Consider the following 14122-nt stretch of genomic DNA (forward strand, 5'->3'; position numbering starts at 1 on the left):
TTCCTGCCTTGTGCCCTGTGTTGGCTGGGATTGGCTCCAGCAGACCCCCGTGACCCTGTGTTCGGATTCAGCGGGTTGGAAAATGGATGGATTGTATATATAATATATGTATTTTTTTCATTTAGTGTGGAAGCCCCATTTTGTGGAACCTTATTCAGCTGCACCTTTTGCAGTTTGATACCATATGGTCCACGGTAAATCCGACAATGGAAAATTTCTGTGGTGCTCCCCTTCCGTTGATGCCCTAAGCATGTGCTTATTTTGTTTAATGGTTAATTCAGCTGTCTATGAAACAACAACTACAACAATCTATTTCTTGTATAGCCCAAAATCACACAAGGAATGCCTCAATGGGCTTTAACAGACCCTGTTTTTAACAACCCCCCAGACTTAACTTCTTAAGAAGATGAGAAAAAACTCCAAAAAGAAGAGCTCTTGTAGGGAAAAAAATGGAAGAAATCTTGGGAAAGGCAATTTAGACAGAGATCCCCTTCCAGGTTGGTTGGGTGTGCGGTGGGTGTTAAAAAATGGGGTAAATACAATAAACAAAACAGAACACAAGTAATCCAAACAGATGAATGATATCATTGAAAATGATGTAAAGGCTAGTGAAGTCTGTTGTGTACAAATACATAATACGATTATAAACCATAAGATTCTGAAAACCAATTCTGAATCATGAGTTTCTGTAACCTTTTTCCAGCAAGGCAAAAAACCAACCATGAACTCGGTACTAGTAAATCACAGGGTCCACTTTGCATTCACCCACACTCAAACTAGACCAAAGTACAATCACCCATTAACTGCATTTTAGGGAAGCTAATGGTAAACTGGAAAGCAAAGAAAAACGTACCACATTGGCAATACAAATATAGTAGAGCATTCTGGATCTGTGAGGTGTCAAGAACAAACACTGTGCAACAGTAACAAAATACAATACTGTTTCCAAATTAAAAGGTGTGAATCTATTACTAGCATTTACCATTCTTAGGAAGTAAAAGTTTTACATTAAACTATTATTGAAAATCTGAACTGTAGGTAAACACAATTGAAATAATTAATCCAGAAAGCTTGCAGTTCTGAATCAACCCGGTTTTAGATTAGAATGCAACAGCATGAGGTACTGTTGATGAAATAGCTGCAGCATATATTTAACTGCCCAAACTATGCAACAAAAAAAAAAAGCTTGCTTTTCTAAAACTAAAATTTTTCCATTTTTAAAACATCTTTTCTACTGCTGTTACAGTCTGATATGCCAATATCTATTGTGTGATGTTTGTTTCCCTCTCATGTATTGTACTGGACCTCAGCCAGACCTCTGATTTCTATAATCCAAGAAATGCCCTGTATGTGACTGGATGGCTGACAGCTGTGATGGGACTTGTAAATCTATACAGTGTATGAATCCAGGGCGCAAGATGCCCTTCGTCATCTTACATTACTGGCAAGTCCAGAGTATTTGTAAGTTAAGACACAGGCACACAGTTCTTAACTGCAGAGGGGCTGTTCTTCTGGGAAATGTACTGCTGTGATGTTTTAGGCATTCAAAAGATCATGCAATGCATTTCTGTGGCTTCGATCAGTCAACCCAGGAAAGGTTGGGAGTGGTGGTGGGGGGGGGTGGATTAGGGTCAGGAGGAATTGACTAAGCACTGAAACAGTCCAGGCATCTGCAACATAAGAGTTCAAGCTTAGTTATCTCAGGAGAGAAAACACGAGAGATGTTCCCTCTCTCTCTCTCTCTCTCTCTCTCTCTCTCTCGCTCTCTCTTGCTCTCTCTCTCTCTCTCTCTTTCTCTCAGGCATTTGAGTGGAAAAGGAAAACAAGAAGAAACAAGGCTTCTTCCTGCAGGAGCTACACAGGGCATAGCTCTGGGAAACACAGGAAGCAATCCAGTGCATTATCCACTCAATCCAGGCTCAGGACTAAATTCTTGGCAGCCACTCGACATCAAGCTGTCATAAAACACATGTCAGCACAGTGGTAGTGCAAGACTTAAAGAACTTAGAAAGCAGAAACAGACCAGGGCAAGAGCACAGAGACTCAGTGAGACAACTCTGTCAAGAAGTTTAGCAGTATTTCAATTGTATTTCACTTTTCTCTTGTGAATTAGGCCTTTATCACCTGCACAATGGTGAGACTTATATTTCTTTTTGTCAGCTGGTTAATTGGGATGAGTAATCCATGGACAACTGCATCAGTAGCCGAGCGACGCCACCATCGCCTGCAACACGGGCCCTGCAGCTTCACTTTCCTTCTGCCTGAGGTGGACCACTGTCGGAGTGGTCACAGTTATCATGTGAGCAACTCACTGCAGCAAGACTCACCTCCACCTGCAACAGCAGAAGAGCAATGGCCAAAAAAACGACTTGAAGCACTTGAAAGTGTGTTGGAGAATAACACTCAGTGGCTGCAAAAGGTATGAGAAGTTTTCTTTGCTAAGTTTTTTTTCAAGAGGATGTCACATAAGACAAATCAAAGTTATTGGCTTCTGGGAGGTGCAGCATATTAGAGCTCATCAAGTGCTGTCAGCCCAATTGGAAGAGAAGCCATCTGGTTATATACCTGAGACAAGGTAGCCTTCTTATGCATGGGACGGCAAGATTATGTAATTAATAGAGTTGATGAATTGCACCAGTTACCAGGGAACAGTTTTGCTTTAATAGATTTTAAAATGAGTGTAGCAGTCACAAATTAATCCAAAGAAAAAATTCTCATGAGAAAGTTTCTGCTTTGGTTTTATAAATAAACTTCTGACTTAAATATAATATAGGCAGTTGCTTCTCTCCCTTTGTTATTATAACAACAGTGAAATGAGCGTGGGGGCTTCTGAAATCACACTTTGACTCCTACCGTTTAATTTTACTCCCTTTCAAAGGAGGCTCAAAAAGCCTTTTACTGCATTTACATTTTTATATAATGAATGGAGTACAGTAAATTTTAAAACAGAGGAAGTTGCAATCTCCAAAATAACTATTTTGCTTAACTGATTTGTATACTGCAACATGCAGACCCATGTTGGACATTTCTAATAGGTTTTAATTGGCCATTATCACAGTCTCAGATGTTGAGAATACAAATAATGGATTCCACATGAATGGGGACACTGCTGGAAGTTCTAGAAGCCCTCCACTGACTGCAAAATCAAAAAAGCTTCTTTAAATTGAAATGGTGCAGTTTACAAATTATTGTATGATTCCAAAATGAGCTTTGGACAAATGAATGGCACTTTGAGACTGACAAGAAAGAAAGAAAGAAAGAAAGAAAGAAAGAAAGAAAGAAAGAAAGAAAGAAAGAAAGAAAGAAAGAAAGAGAAAAATAGTTGAATTGAGGTACATTCTTTATGTCTCTTGTGTGCATTCCGGTCCACTGGAGAATGCTAAGGCTCAATTTCATATAACAGCTTACTTACAAATTAGAATATTTATTACAAACAATATTGGTAAGTATACATTCAACACATTGGTAAAAAACAGTTTTTAGCTTTGTGTCCTTATTGTTCTTTCTGCCAATTCCACAAAAATACTTCTTTCTACTTGCACATACTATAAAGATTCCAATACACAACTGAATTTTTTGCTCTGGTTAACAAAATAACGCTGGTCTCTTGCTTTCACACAGCCTGCTTCATATCACCAAATTTCTAAATACTGTGTATATAAAACAACTAGTGACTGTGTGCATGTTTGTGAATTCAGGGTTCGGTGGGTACAGAAATGAGTCGTTTAACTAAAAGAGAGGTCAGACTATCAAAAATCACTGAATCACTACCAAATAAGGTTTACAAGGTATGAAAATGAGCAAAACAATAAAAAAGAGAGTAGAAAAATATTCCTAAAAAGTGAAATTACATAAGTGGTATCACAAAAAATGAAGGTAAATAATTTCTAAAAAAGGAAAAATGGATAAAACTGAGATGTGAAATTTTAAAATAATGAGCAAATATAAATTAATATTTTTGGATTACTGTGTATAGGAGGTTTTATCTTTGGGAGATAAGAATCTAAAAACCCAGACAGTTAAGACACTCCAGAAGTAAATTGTTAACATTTCACAGGATTAACTGTTAAGATGCTCAAATATGTTTCACTGCAGTAGACTGAATGAAGCAAGAACACCTGCTAGGAGCACCAGTGGGTGTTCCGCTTAAGTTATTCACCAGTCCACATTATTTTATGCTACCAGATGTAGTAGTGGTTGACAGGGGGAAGCCAATACATGCACTTGATTCTATTCAGTACCACAAGTATGTGTTATAGGACTTTGTTTTATATCGGTGGCTTTGTGTGGGAGGGCAGTTGCTATGAACAGAAAGAATATAGTTGTCATGAGGTGTAGGAACTTTAGGTTAAGTAGTGGTATTAAGGATGTAGTGTTGACCAGGCAAAGAAAGGGGGGAGTAAGGGATTAGGGTTTTACCCAATACAGTGTTAAGCAATATGGTGTGATGAAGCAAACGTTGCTGTATTGAGGCATAGGCCCTAAGGTTTGATGAATCAGACTTCGAGCAGGACATGAGCTTTTGAGAAATTCAAATAAAGCATTATGAAGTAGGGAGTGATGAAATAAGGTGTTAGATTAAAGACAAATTCTGGACTATATCTGGCAATTAACGTTCATAGAAGTCAATGTGGAACAAAGGTTGGTGTCAGAAAACATTATATGACTTAATTTGTACAGTATGAAACCTTTATGTGAAAAATTTATTGTAAAAAACAAATTGGAGCATACAGTATTGCTCAAAGAGACAGATGTCATGTTACAAGAGTATTGTCCATATCTTAGTTTTAGAGTAATTTATAACAAACATGTACATGCTCTACATGACACATCAGGCATAAAATGGATGTACATAAGCAACAAATGATCTGTAGCCACATAAAACCCCTTAATAGTGACAATGTCATATTCCATAGTTTCTCTTATCCCCAAATTAAAAAAATCAAAATAAAAACCTAATTACAAATAGTGCATATCCTTTAAAACATTGTTACACAGCATTGTTTTAGATTGATAGAAACCAGGGACCGCATTATAGAATAGAGTCCCATCTTTCATTCTAAGCCGCAGTCACATTCATCAAAATCCAGTTGCAATTTTGTGGATTTTCAACCTCTGGACAAAAGTAATAGGAAAGAGACAGCAGCAGATTAAACAGATTCTTTTACCTGAATGCACAGACAAGGGATACAATAGGTACATACACCATGATCAGACCGCAGCTTTTCAACCATTTAGTATACTGCAAGTGTAGTTCATTTCTAATCCAGTAGTTATACTAAAGTGCAACAGATTCTCCTTCTATTCTTCTTCTATTCTGTAGTGGCTGCTGAGGCCTGTAGATGTACTGTATTATGGGGCACATACATTATATTTCAAAGATCTTGCATGTATGAAGATGAACGTTGTGACACCTTATTATGAAAAGAATCAATACAGTGAATCCCAGCTGTTTAACAAGAACATGGGGATACAGAGTGCAACTTGTTAAGGGTAGATTTGATAAACTAGTGAGTTTTTCTTTACACACAAGACCATAGACACATTGAATCAGTTACCAAGTAGTGTGGTAGACAGTAGGACTTTGGGAACCTTAAAAACTAAAAGTTATTTTTGAGAAATTAGATGAATAGCATTAGTTAGTTTTATTGGAATGAAAAGTCTGTACTGTTTTAATATTCTAATATACTGTACATTCTGACCATCCATTTTCCAGACATAAACACACAGGAATTAAAATTCTAAAAACCAACAATTTTTGAGCGACTTAGCAATGAATATCTGTATGTAACACAACAAACTATCATACACATGATTATTTACTGTATTGCATATTTAATGTTAAATATCAAAAAATGAACTGAAGTGATATAACAAAGTTTTTTAGAAAAATATTATTTCTACTCAGAATTTTACTGATTATTCAAAATGTTTCTCTTCTGAACTGTTCTGTCTTCCTTAAGTTATAAACTCTATCAACATTAACTGTGTCCAGAATTTAAAATGATGCTTGGCATTAAATAAAATTCTAGATTTTGTTTTTATATTGTTCATTAGACAAAATCCTCTTTTACATTCAGCACTCCAGGTCTAGAATGTACCACAAATGTCCAAAAGTGAAAATAACCCTTTAAAGTGATCCTGTTTTTAGTAAATGTAACCATATCTGAAAACCTTGGATGGTTTGCCTGACTACTACAGGGCATTTCTACTCACACAAGAGCAATTTAGGTTTTACAGATAACATAACATGAATGTCAAACATGGAGAGAATATGCAGATTCCACACAAATATTTACTGGGTCAGAAATTTAATACAGGTTGCTGGAGTTGTGGGACAGAAGTGCTAAACACTGTTCCATGAAAAAGTCTTATAAAAAATAAGATTAATGTTATTAAAATATTGGCCAAAACACTTGAATAATGTTATTGGAACAAGAAGTCTTGTTATGTTAAATATGTGTTTATTTAAGCATTACACTGTGTATACAGTATGTTTGGACGTGTATAATAACTTAAACTTCTACTCTGCTTTTTTGGGCACTCACAAATGTTTTTTTTCAGGATATTCAAAATTATAACCCTCTTTGTTTTCATTTTAACTCAGAAAAAACACCAATATGTCTGAAGATAGCCTGAGGGATTTAAATAATTATCTTGGAATTAAAAATTTCTAGACGGGTCCTAAAATCTAGAAATCTAATTTAATCCCCGCAAGTACTTAGAATGCAAAAAAAAAAAAAAAGACTCATTTAGTATATTAGGTAGAAGGATAAACTGTGCCCAGCATACAGTTAGCTCATACCGTTTATGCTTGCAATCCTTTTGATCATAATAATGTGAAGTTCTTCATAATACATTAGGCTCAGACAGAGACTAAGGTATTGGCAGAATCACCAGAGTATAATGAAAAAGTGGAAACGGGCAATGCAAAACTTTTCCTTGTGCCCCCACACCACTTTTACCAAGTAAAATGTTCTTGTAACAAGACTCATCAGGGCATGCGAAAGGTTTGTCATCAAGATTATACCAGAATTGCTTTAATCTTCCAGTAATGTATGTAGTTTGCTCTTTGAATATAAGAAAGTATCTGAAGAACTTGGTCAGACTGTTTCAGGGATTTTAGACTTTCTCTTCACTTTCCAAGTCCTGCCTTAATTTTTTCTTAAATCTAAGTTTTCAAGTGTATGTTTTATTACACGGGGAGTGCATCTACATTTTATGGCTCACCTTTGTCAGTGTCATGAAAATTCTGATTAGGTGCTCACAACATTAAAGCACTGATGCTGATTGCTTATTTTGAAACACTAAGGTGTGCTTTTTTGGAGGGGAGGGGCAGGCATGCAGTGCATGTGCAATGGTTTAAAATTATATCATTTATATTGTGTTAAGTGGTATTTGCAAACGTGGCAGAAACAGCGTTCCATGAAACGCTGAGCTTGCTTACATGTTTGACGTATTAACTTAAAAACTGTGGTCTTCTTCCTAATGTTGACACATTTATTAACAAAATAAGGTATGTAGGTTTTCACATTTCATTTCCCCTTTTATTGCATAGAATTGTTGAAAAGTTCACAGGATAAACTGAAACATATCTGTCATCTCCATTTCTTTAACTATAAACACAGACATCAACATTGTCAGTACCCTTGACCAAATATCTAGTGTGTACACCAAATGTTCCTTCTAAGAAGTGCCTGCTGTATGCAATTTTTTTCTTTGAGTGAGTAACAAATTCTAAAAACTAACAATTTTTGAATTGTTAGTCTTAGCAATGAATTTCTGTATACAGTGTAGCAAAAAAAACCATCATACACATGATTATTTACAGTATTGCATACTTAATGTTAAATGTCGAAAAATGAACTGAAGTGATATAAAAAAGTTTTTTATAAGAAGATTATTTCTACTCGAATTTTACTGAATATTCAAAATGTTTCTCTTCTGAACTGTTCTGTCTTTCTTAAGTTATAAACTCTCTCGATATTAATAGTCTCCAGAATTTAAAATGATGCTTAGCATTTCTATCTATTATAAAAAGAAATCCTGTCCCCTGTCCTGATAGTCTACGATACATGATCTTTCTCGGAAGATAATTTAAAGACCCGCGAGACGAAAGAGACCTGCCACGGTGCGTCTCACGGGAACATAGAACAAGAGTCTTGCAAGACACACCCTACTTACAAGCAATATCAAAAAAAAAACCAAATCAGTAGTGTAAAGGCAGTTATGCAGCACACACAGCTCCAGGGCTCTCAGTGCATATAAAGTGTATAAGGTCATTATGGTAGAAATGAATAGGGTAGAAATGAAACATCGACGATTAAACGAAGAAGAAAGAAAAGAGTGGAGAAAAGAGATTCAAATGCATTGGACTGAAAAAAGAGCAAAAAAGAATAATCGAGGTGCAAAATCAGAAAATAAGGAAAGTAATTATCAGCCCAGAACAAGCAGAATTGAAAAAAAAGCACATCCAATCCGGCTCAGAATTAAATGACAGTGAGTAAAAGACAAAGTAGAACTTCATAGAGACGTTTACAAACGTTGACGCTAAACACATGCAGAGCAGGTTAGAGACAATGAAACCAGGGAAATTAGAAAAAAAAAAAGGTTGGCGCTATACACATGTGGAGAAAGTTAAAGGATATGAAAGTAGGAAAATTAGAAAATATAAAAAAGTAAAAAAGTAAAGTAAAGATCGCAGTAGCGCAAACAAACAAAGTGCCTCATTTAACTATGCACCAGTCTAACTTTGGTATTGCACAATAATTACTACACTATTGCACCTTAACACTTAATTCTACTTTATTCACATAATTTTACTTATTTATTATGTTCTACTATACTGTTATCTTACGATCTATGACTTTTTGTTAATCTAACTGATATTCTTCTAACTTTGCACAGTTTTGGATAAGTGGATCAGGATGCACTTCACTGCGTGTTGTCCTGTATAACTATGCATGTGACAAATAAAGAATCTTGAGAATTTCAAAAAAGGAGTTTACCGCACATGCATTTATTGGTTACTTAGTAAATGTATATATATATTTATCTGACTGCTTATTTAAAAACCTAAATTTACCCCAGGAGTCAAAAATGTTCTGTCTAGCCCTTGTACAAAAACCTAGACAAAAGCTGGGTTATCACCTTGGTGAACCCATCTACTTTTGGAACTGTGAGAGGAAAATAGCATGACTTTACAAACAGGAGTCCAATGCAGAACTCTACTTACTTTTTTACTTTGTAAAAAAAAATATTAAATGCTGATGATGTAGATCGTTTTGTCTATGCTGAAATTCCAAAAAGAGAAACCTCATTAAAAAGATTCAGCATATTGGGACTCGCAAGATTACAAATATTGTTTTTACAGAAGATCTGAAATAAAAGTGAAGCTAATGAAATAGCAACAATTCAAAGAAAAAAAAATCTTCAAAGTGTGTATCTGGAAAACCAAATACGGGGGTTGGTGAGCAAAGCGAGTAGGGGGCAAAGCCCCCTATTGAAAAAAAAAAATCAAAATTTAGTTTTTATATTGTTCATTAGACAAAATCCTCTTTTATATTCAGCACTCCAGGTCTGGAATGTACCACAAATGTCCAAAAGTGAAAATAACCCCTTAAAGTGATCCTGTTTTTAGTAAATGTAACCATATCTTAAAATGTCTTTACAGTGCCGTTTTTTAATTGTTTCTTAATTGGTATCTTGAACCTCACTTAGTGGTTTAAACACAATCATATCTGCTTCTGCAGCTTTGACAAGTTCTTCATATTTTTCCTTCTTAACAGCAGATAACCTACAGAAAATTTTGTAAGTAGTCTTTAAAAGTCTCAATATCACTCATTACGGGAATGTCTTTCCAAGTGTCATCTATAAGCAGGTCCTCCTGATGGCTATGGAATGTTGCTCTGGTAAGTGTGGAATGGATTGCTGCAAAACAACAGCTACACCTTTTCGTTTTGTCCTCTACATGACTGATGTGCTGACTGAGGTAAACATTACCATCTGGTTTAAGATGAACTTATTTTCCATATAAGACTGTTGAATAGCCCCCAAGAATAGATGAATGGTCATATGCTGTTAACTTTATTATATCAGCGAACACAGTTTTTACTTATGGATCCGCATCCATTCCAAAATGCAATACGAAAAATGATTTTGAAACTGTTATGACAATTGATTCATCTACAATCAAAGTGTAGTAGGCTAATTTTCTAATTTCGTTTAACATATTGGTTTTGATTTTTGAATTTATACACTCAACAGACTCAAAGGTGTAATTCTTACTTCACCAACTATCCAGTATTATCATGTATTTGGCAACCTGATCAGGAATATCCTGGAATGCCAACGCAAAAGAATTTATTTTCATTAAGTGCCTTGCGCATGGGAAAGGCGCTATATAAATAAAATGTATTATTATTATTATTATAGTTGCCAAATATTATCTATTAAAACCTTTACCTTGTCAGGTGTTGATTGTTTTGGCTGCAAAATGTATTTTCTGTCTTCACATTCCTTACTTAGATTCTGCACATTTTTTTTTTCAACAAACCTTTTCATTGATTTTTAAGTTTTGTGACCAAATCAATATGACATTTCTGGTTCAAATTGCAATGCTCCACTTTCTAGCCACTCTATGCTTTCCCTAAAGTCAGTTTATTAAAAGATCCTGATTTCAAACATATTTTACAAATTACATCATTCTGTCTCCGAGTAGTTAAAGATTCTCCCAGAAGCACTGTCCAGTGCTACGCGGCAAGTCCATTTTAACAAAACGTCAGCTTTCGCTTTAAACCCCAAACAACATTTCTTCAATGTATTTCTTGAACTCTCTCCAACTTTTCACTTAGACATGGTTAAAAAGACAAAAAAACAACAGCACAGACTGTTTCATATTGCACAGTTCTGTTCAAAACTCGTTTAATAACAACCAACATGAGTTTATGAGAGGAAGATCCTGCCAAACCAATCTTTTAGATTTTTTTTAAGAAGCCACTGGAATAGTTGATGAAACACACCATACAACATAATTTACTTAGACTTTCAAAAAGTCTTTCATACAGTCCCACACGAAAGATGAATTCTGAAACAAGAAGCTGGAGGTCTAGTTGGTTAACCGGTAGGTGACAGAGTACAGATAAAAGGAGAATTCTCCACATAGAGCAGTTGAGTTCCACAGGGCACTGTTCTTGGTCCACTACTTTTACTGATTTTTAAACCTTTTTGGGACTCCCTCCAATGGGACAACATGCTGAAAAGTGTCCTGAAGCACGATCGCCGTGTCTGTGGAAGACAGCCTATCAGTTGCCAGGGCAACCGTACGCTCCCAGCGCTGTACCGGCTTGCAGCAAAAGCAAATCCAAGCCGACCACGTTAGTGCTATAAGTGCCTGTCATCGATGGGTGATGCAAGGAGCATTATAAATGCAGGGAACAGTATTACTTGGCCACGACCCTGCCTGACTGCTGTGTCTGTGTATAGGAGTGTGGTAGATCCCGCTACAACAAATAACCGTGCTGTTCCTGTTCCAAGCTGAATAAAGCTGGTTTTGCTAAAGTATTGAGACTCATCCTCGTGTTTTGGGGTGCAAGACAGGGACTCACACATCACAATATTAATGACATTTACAGTAATCCCTCCTCGATCGCGGGGGTCGCGTTCCAGAACCCCCCGTGAAAGGTGAAAATCCGCGAAGTAGAAACCATATGTTTATATGGTTATTTTCATATTGTCATTCTTGGGTCACAGATTTGCACAGAAACACAGGAAGTTGTAGAGAGACAGGAACTTTATTCAAACACTGCAAACAAACATTTGTCTCTTTTTCAAAAGTTTAAACTGTGCTCCATGACAAGACAGAGATGACAGTTCCGTCTCACAATTAAAAGAATGCAAACATATCTTCCTCTTCAAAGGAGTGCGCGTCAGGAGCAGAGAATGTCAAAGAGAGAGAGAAAAAAGCAAACAAAAATCAATAGGGCTGTTTGGCTTTTAAGTACCGCCGGTACAATGTAAAGGTAGTCTTTCAGCATTTTTTAAAGGAGCGTCCGTATCCTCTAGGTCAGTGTGCGAACAGCCCCTCTGCTCACACCCCCCCCCCCCCCCCCCTTCGTCAGGAGCAGAGAATGTCAGAAAGAGACAGAAAAACAAACAAACAATCAAAAATCAATACGTGCCCTTTGAGTTTTTAAGTATGCGAAGCACCGCCGGTACAATGTAAAGGTAGTCTTTCAGCATTTTTTAGAGGAGCGTCCGTATTCTCTAGGTCAGTGTGCGAACAGCCCCTCTGCTCACACCCCCTTCGTCAGGAGCAGAGAATGTCAGAGAGAGACAGAGAAAAACAAACAAACAATCAAAAATCAATGCGTGCCCTTCGAGCTTTTAAGTATGCGAAGCACCGTGCAGGAAGCATGTCGCTTGATAAAGCAGCTGCACAGAATGGAGCAAAGTGAAGGCAATCTTTCAGCATTTTTAGACGAGCGTCCGTATCGTCTAGGGGTGCGAACAGCCCCCCTGCTCACACCCCCTCCATCAGGAGCAGAAAATGTCAGAGCGAGAAAGCAAATAATCAAAAATCAATACGTGCTGTTTGATCTTTTAAGTACGCGAAGCACAGTGCGGGAAGCATATCGCTTGACAAATCAGCCATATGTAAGCCCAGCAAAAAAAGAGAGCAATGTGAAGGTAATCTTTCAGTGTTTATTGAGGAGCTGCCGTATCCCCTAGGGGTGCGAACAGCCCCCGTGCTCACAATATATTTGAGGAGTTTTATTTAATACGTAATACGCGCTCTGGTTGGGTAGCTTTTCAGCCATCTGCCAATAGCGTCCCTTGTATGAAATCAACTGGGCAAACCAACTGAGGAAGCATGTACCAGAAATTAAAAGACCCATTGTCCGCAGAAATCCGCGAACCAGCAAAAAATCCGCGATATATATTTAAATATGCTTACATATAAAATCCGCGATAGAGTGAAGCCGCAAAAGTCGAAGCGCGATATAGCGAGGGATTACTGTATTCTGGTATAGTTAGTGAACCTTTGAAATTGACAGATAACACTAAAATTGGAGGGATGACAGACACTGAGGAGGCAGCAAAAACAATTAAAGAAGACCTGGACAAGCTTTAGAACTGCGCAAATACTTGGAAAATGCAGTTTAATGTAGAAAAGTGCAGAGTGCTACATGGGCAAAAGGAACATCAATTATAAATACAAAATGGAAGGCACTGTCATATAGGAAGCAACCTCTGAAAAGGATTTAGGGGTATATACAAATACAAAAATATTTTCATCAACTAAGTAATGTACAAAAGCAATTAAAATGGCAAATAAAATGTTAGGTTATACCATAAAGTGTTGAGTTTAAGTCAAGGGACATTATGCTCAAACCATATAATGCACTAGTAAGACTGCAACTGAAGGATTGTGTGCAGTTCTGGTCACCATGGTACAAGAAAGACATGGTACGTGGTACAAGAGCAGCACTTGAAGCTGTGCAGAGTAGACTGACTGTGTGGGGACTTAATCCAGTAATTTAAAATCCTCAAAGGAACTGACAAAGAAGATCCAGTGACATTCTTTTAGCTTAAGGGTGAATCACATACTCGAGGACATCAGTGGAAATCAAAGGGAAGAGCGTTTAAGACTGAAGTTAGGATGCACTTCTTTTTGCAAGAGTTGTTCGGCACTGGAACAAACAACCAAGACACGCTGTTGAAACAGAAACCTTGACAACCTTTAAGAAGAATCTCGATGAGATATTGGGACAACTTAACTATTAGCTAAACAAACAGGCTTGATGGACTGAATGGTCTCCTCTTGTTTGTCATATTTCTTAGGTTCTTAAATTGGTTCTGTATTTCACTCAGATTAAATAGTTTTTATTTAATTTTTGATGACTTAATTTTACTTATTAGTCTTTTTGTAAGCAACTATGTAAAATCTGTGAGCAACGCTCCTAAAACAGTCTTGCATCATTTTCCACAAACCTCTTTCTCACAAAAGCCACATCACCAATGTGTAACATATTCAGAAAGTATCCCTGCAATCTTCATTTTCTTATTATTAAGGGAAATACAAGTTTTCATATTTTTAAAGGTCATGTTGCCATCAAAAACT

General features: G+C 36.7%; 1 protein-coding gene across 1 annotated transcript in view; it reads left to right on the forward strand.

Moving 5' to 3' along the window:
- Nucleotides 1–1641: 1641 nt before the first annotated feature.
- The window catches only part of angpt2b (angiopoietin 2b), a 99739-nt gene continuing 87258 nt past the window's right edge, over nt 1642–14122 (forward strand). Inside the window, exon 1 of the mRNA XM_028818910.2 lies at nt 1642–2419. Within this exon, the coding sequence (XP_028674743.2) occupies nt 2132–2419 (288 nt within the window). The 5' untranslated portion in view covers nt 1642–2131. The remainder of the gene's footprint in view (nt 2420–14122) is intronic.

This window comes from Erpetoichthys calabaricus, chromosome 14, assembly GCF_900747795.2.
Source record: "Erpetoichthys calabaricus chromosome 14, fErpCal1.3, whole genome shotgun sequence".
NCBI classification, from domain to species: domain Eukaryota; kingdom Metazoa; phylum Chordata; class Cladistia; order Polypteriformes; family Polypteridae; genus Erpetoichthys; species Erpetoichthys calabaricus.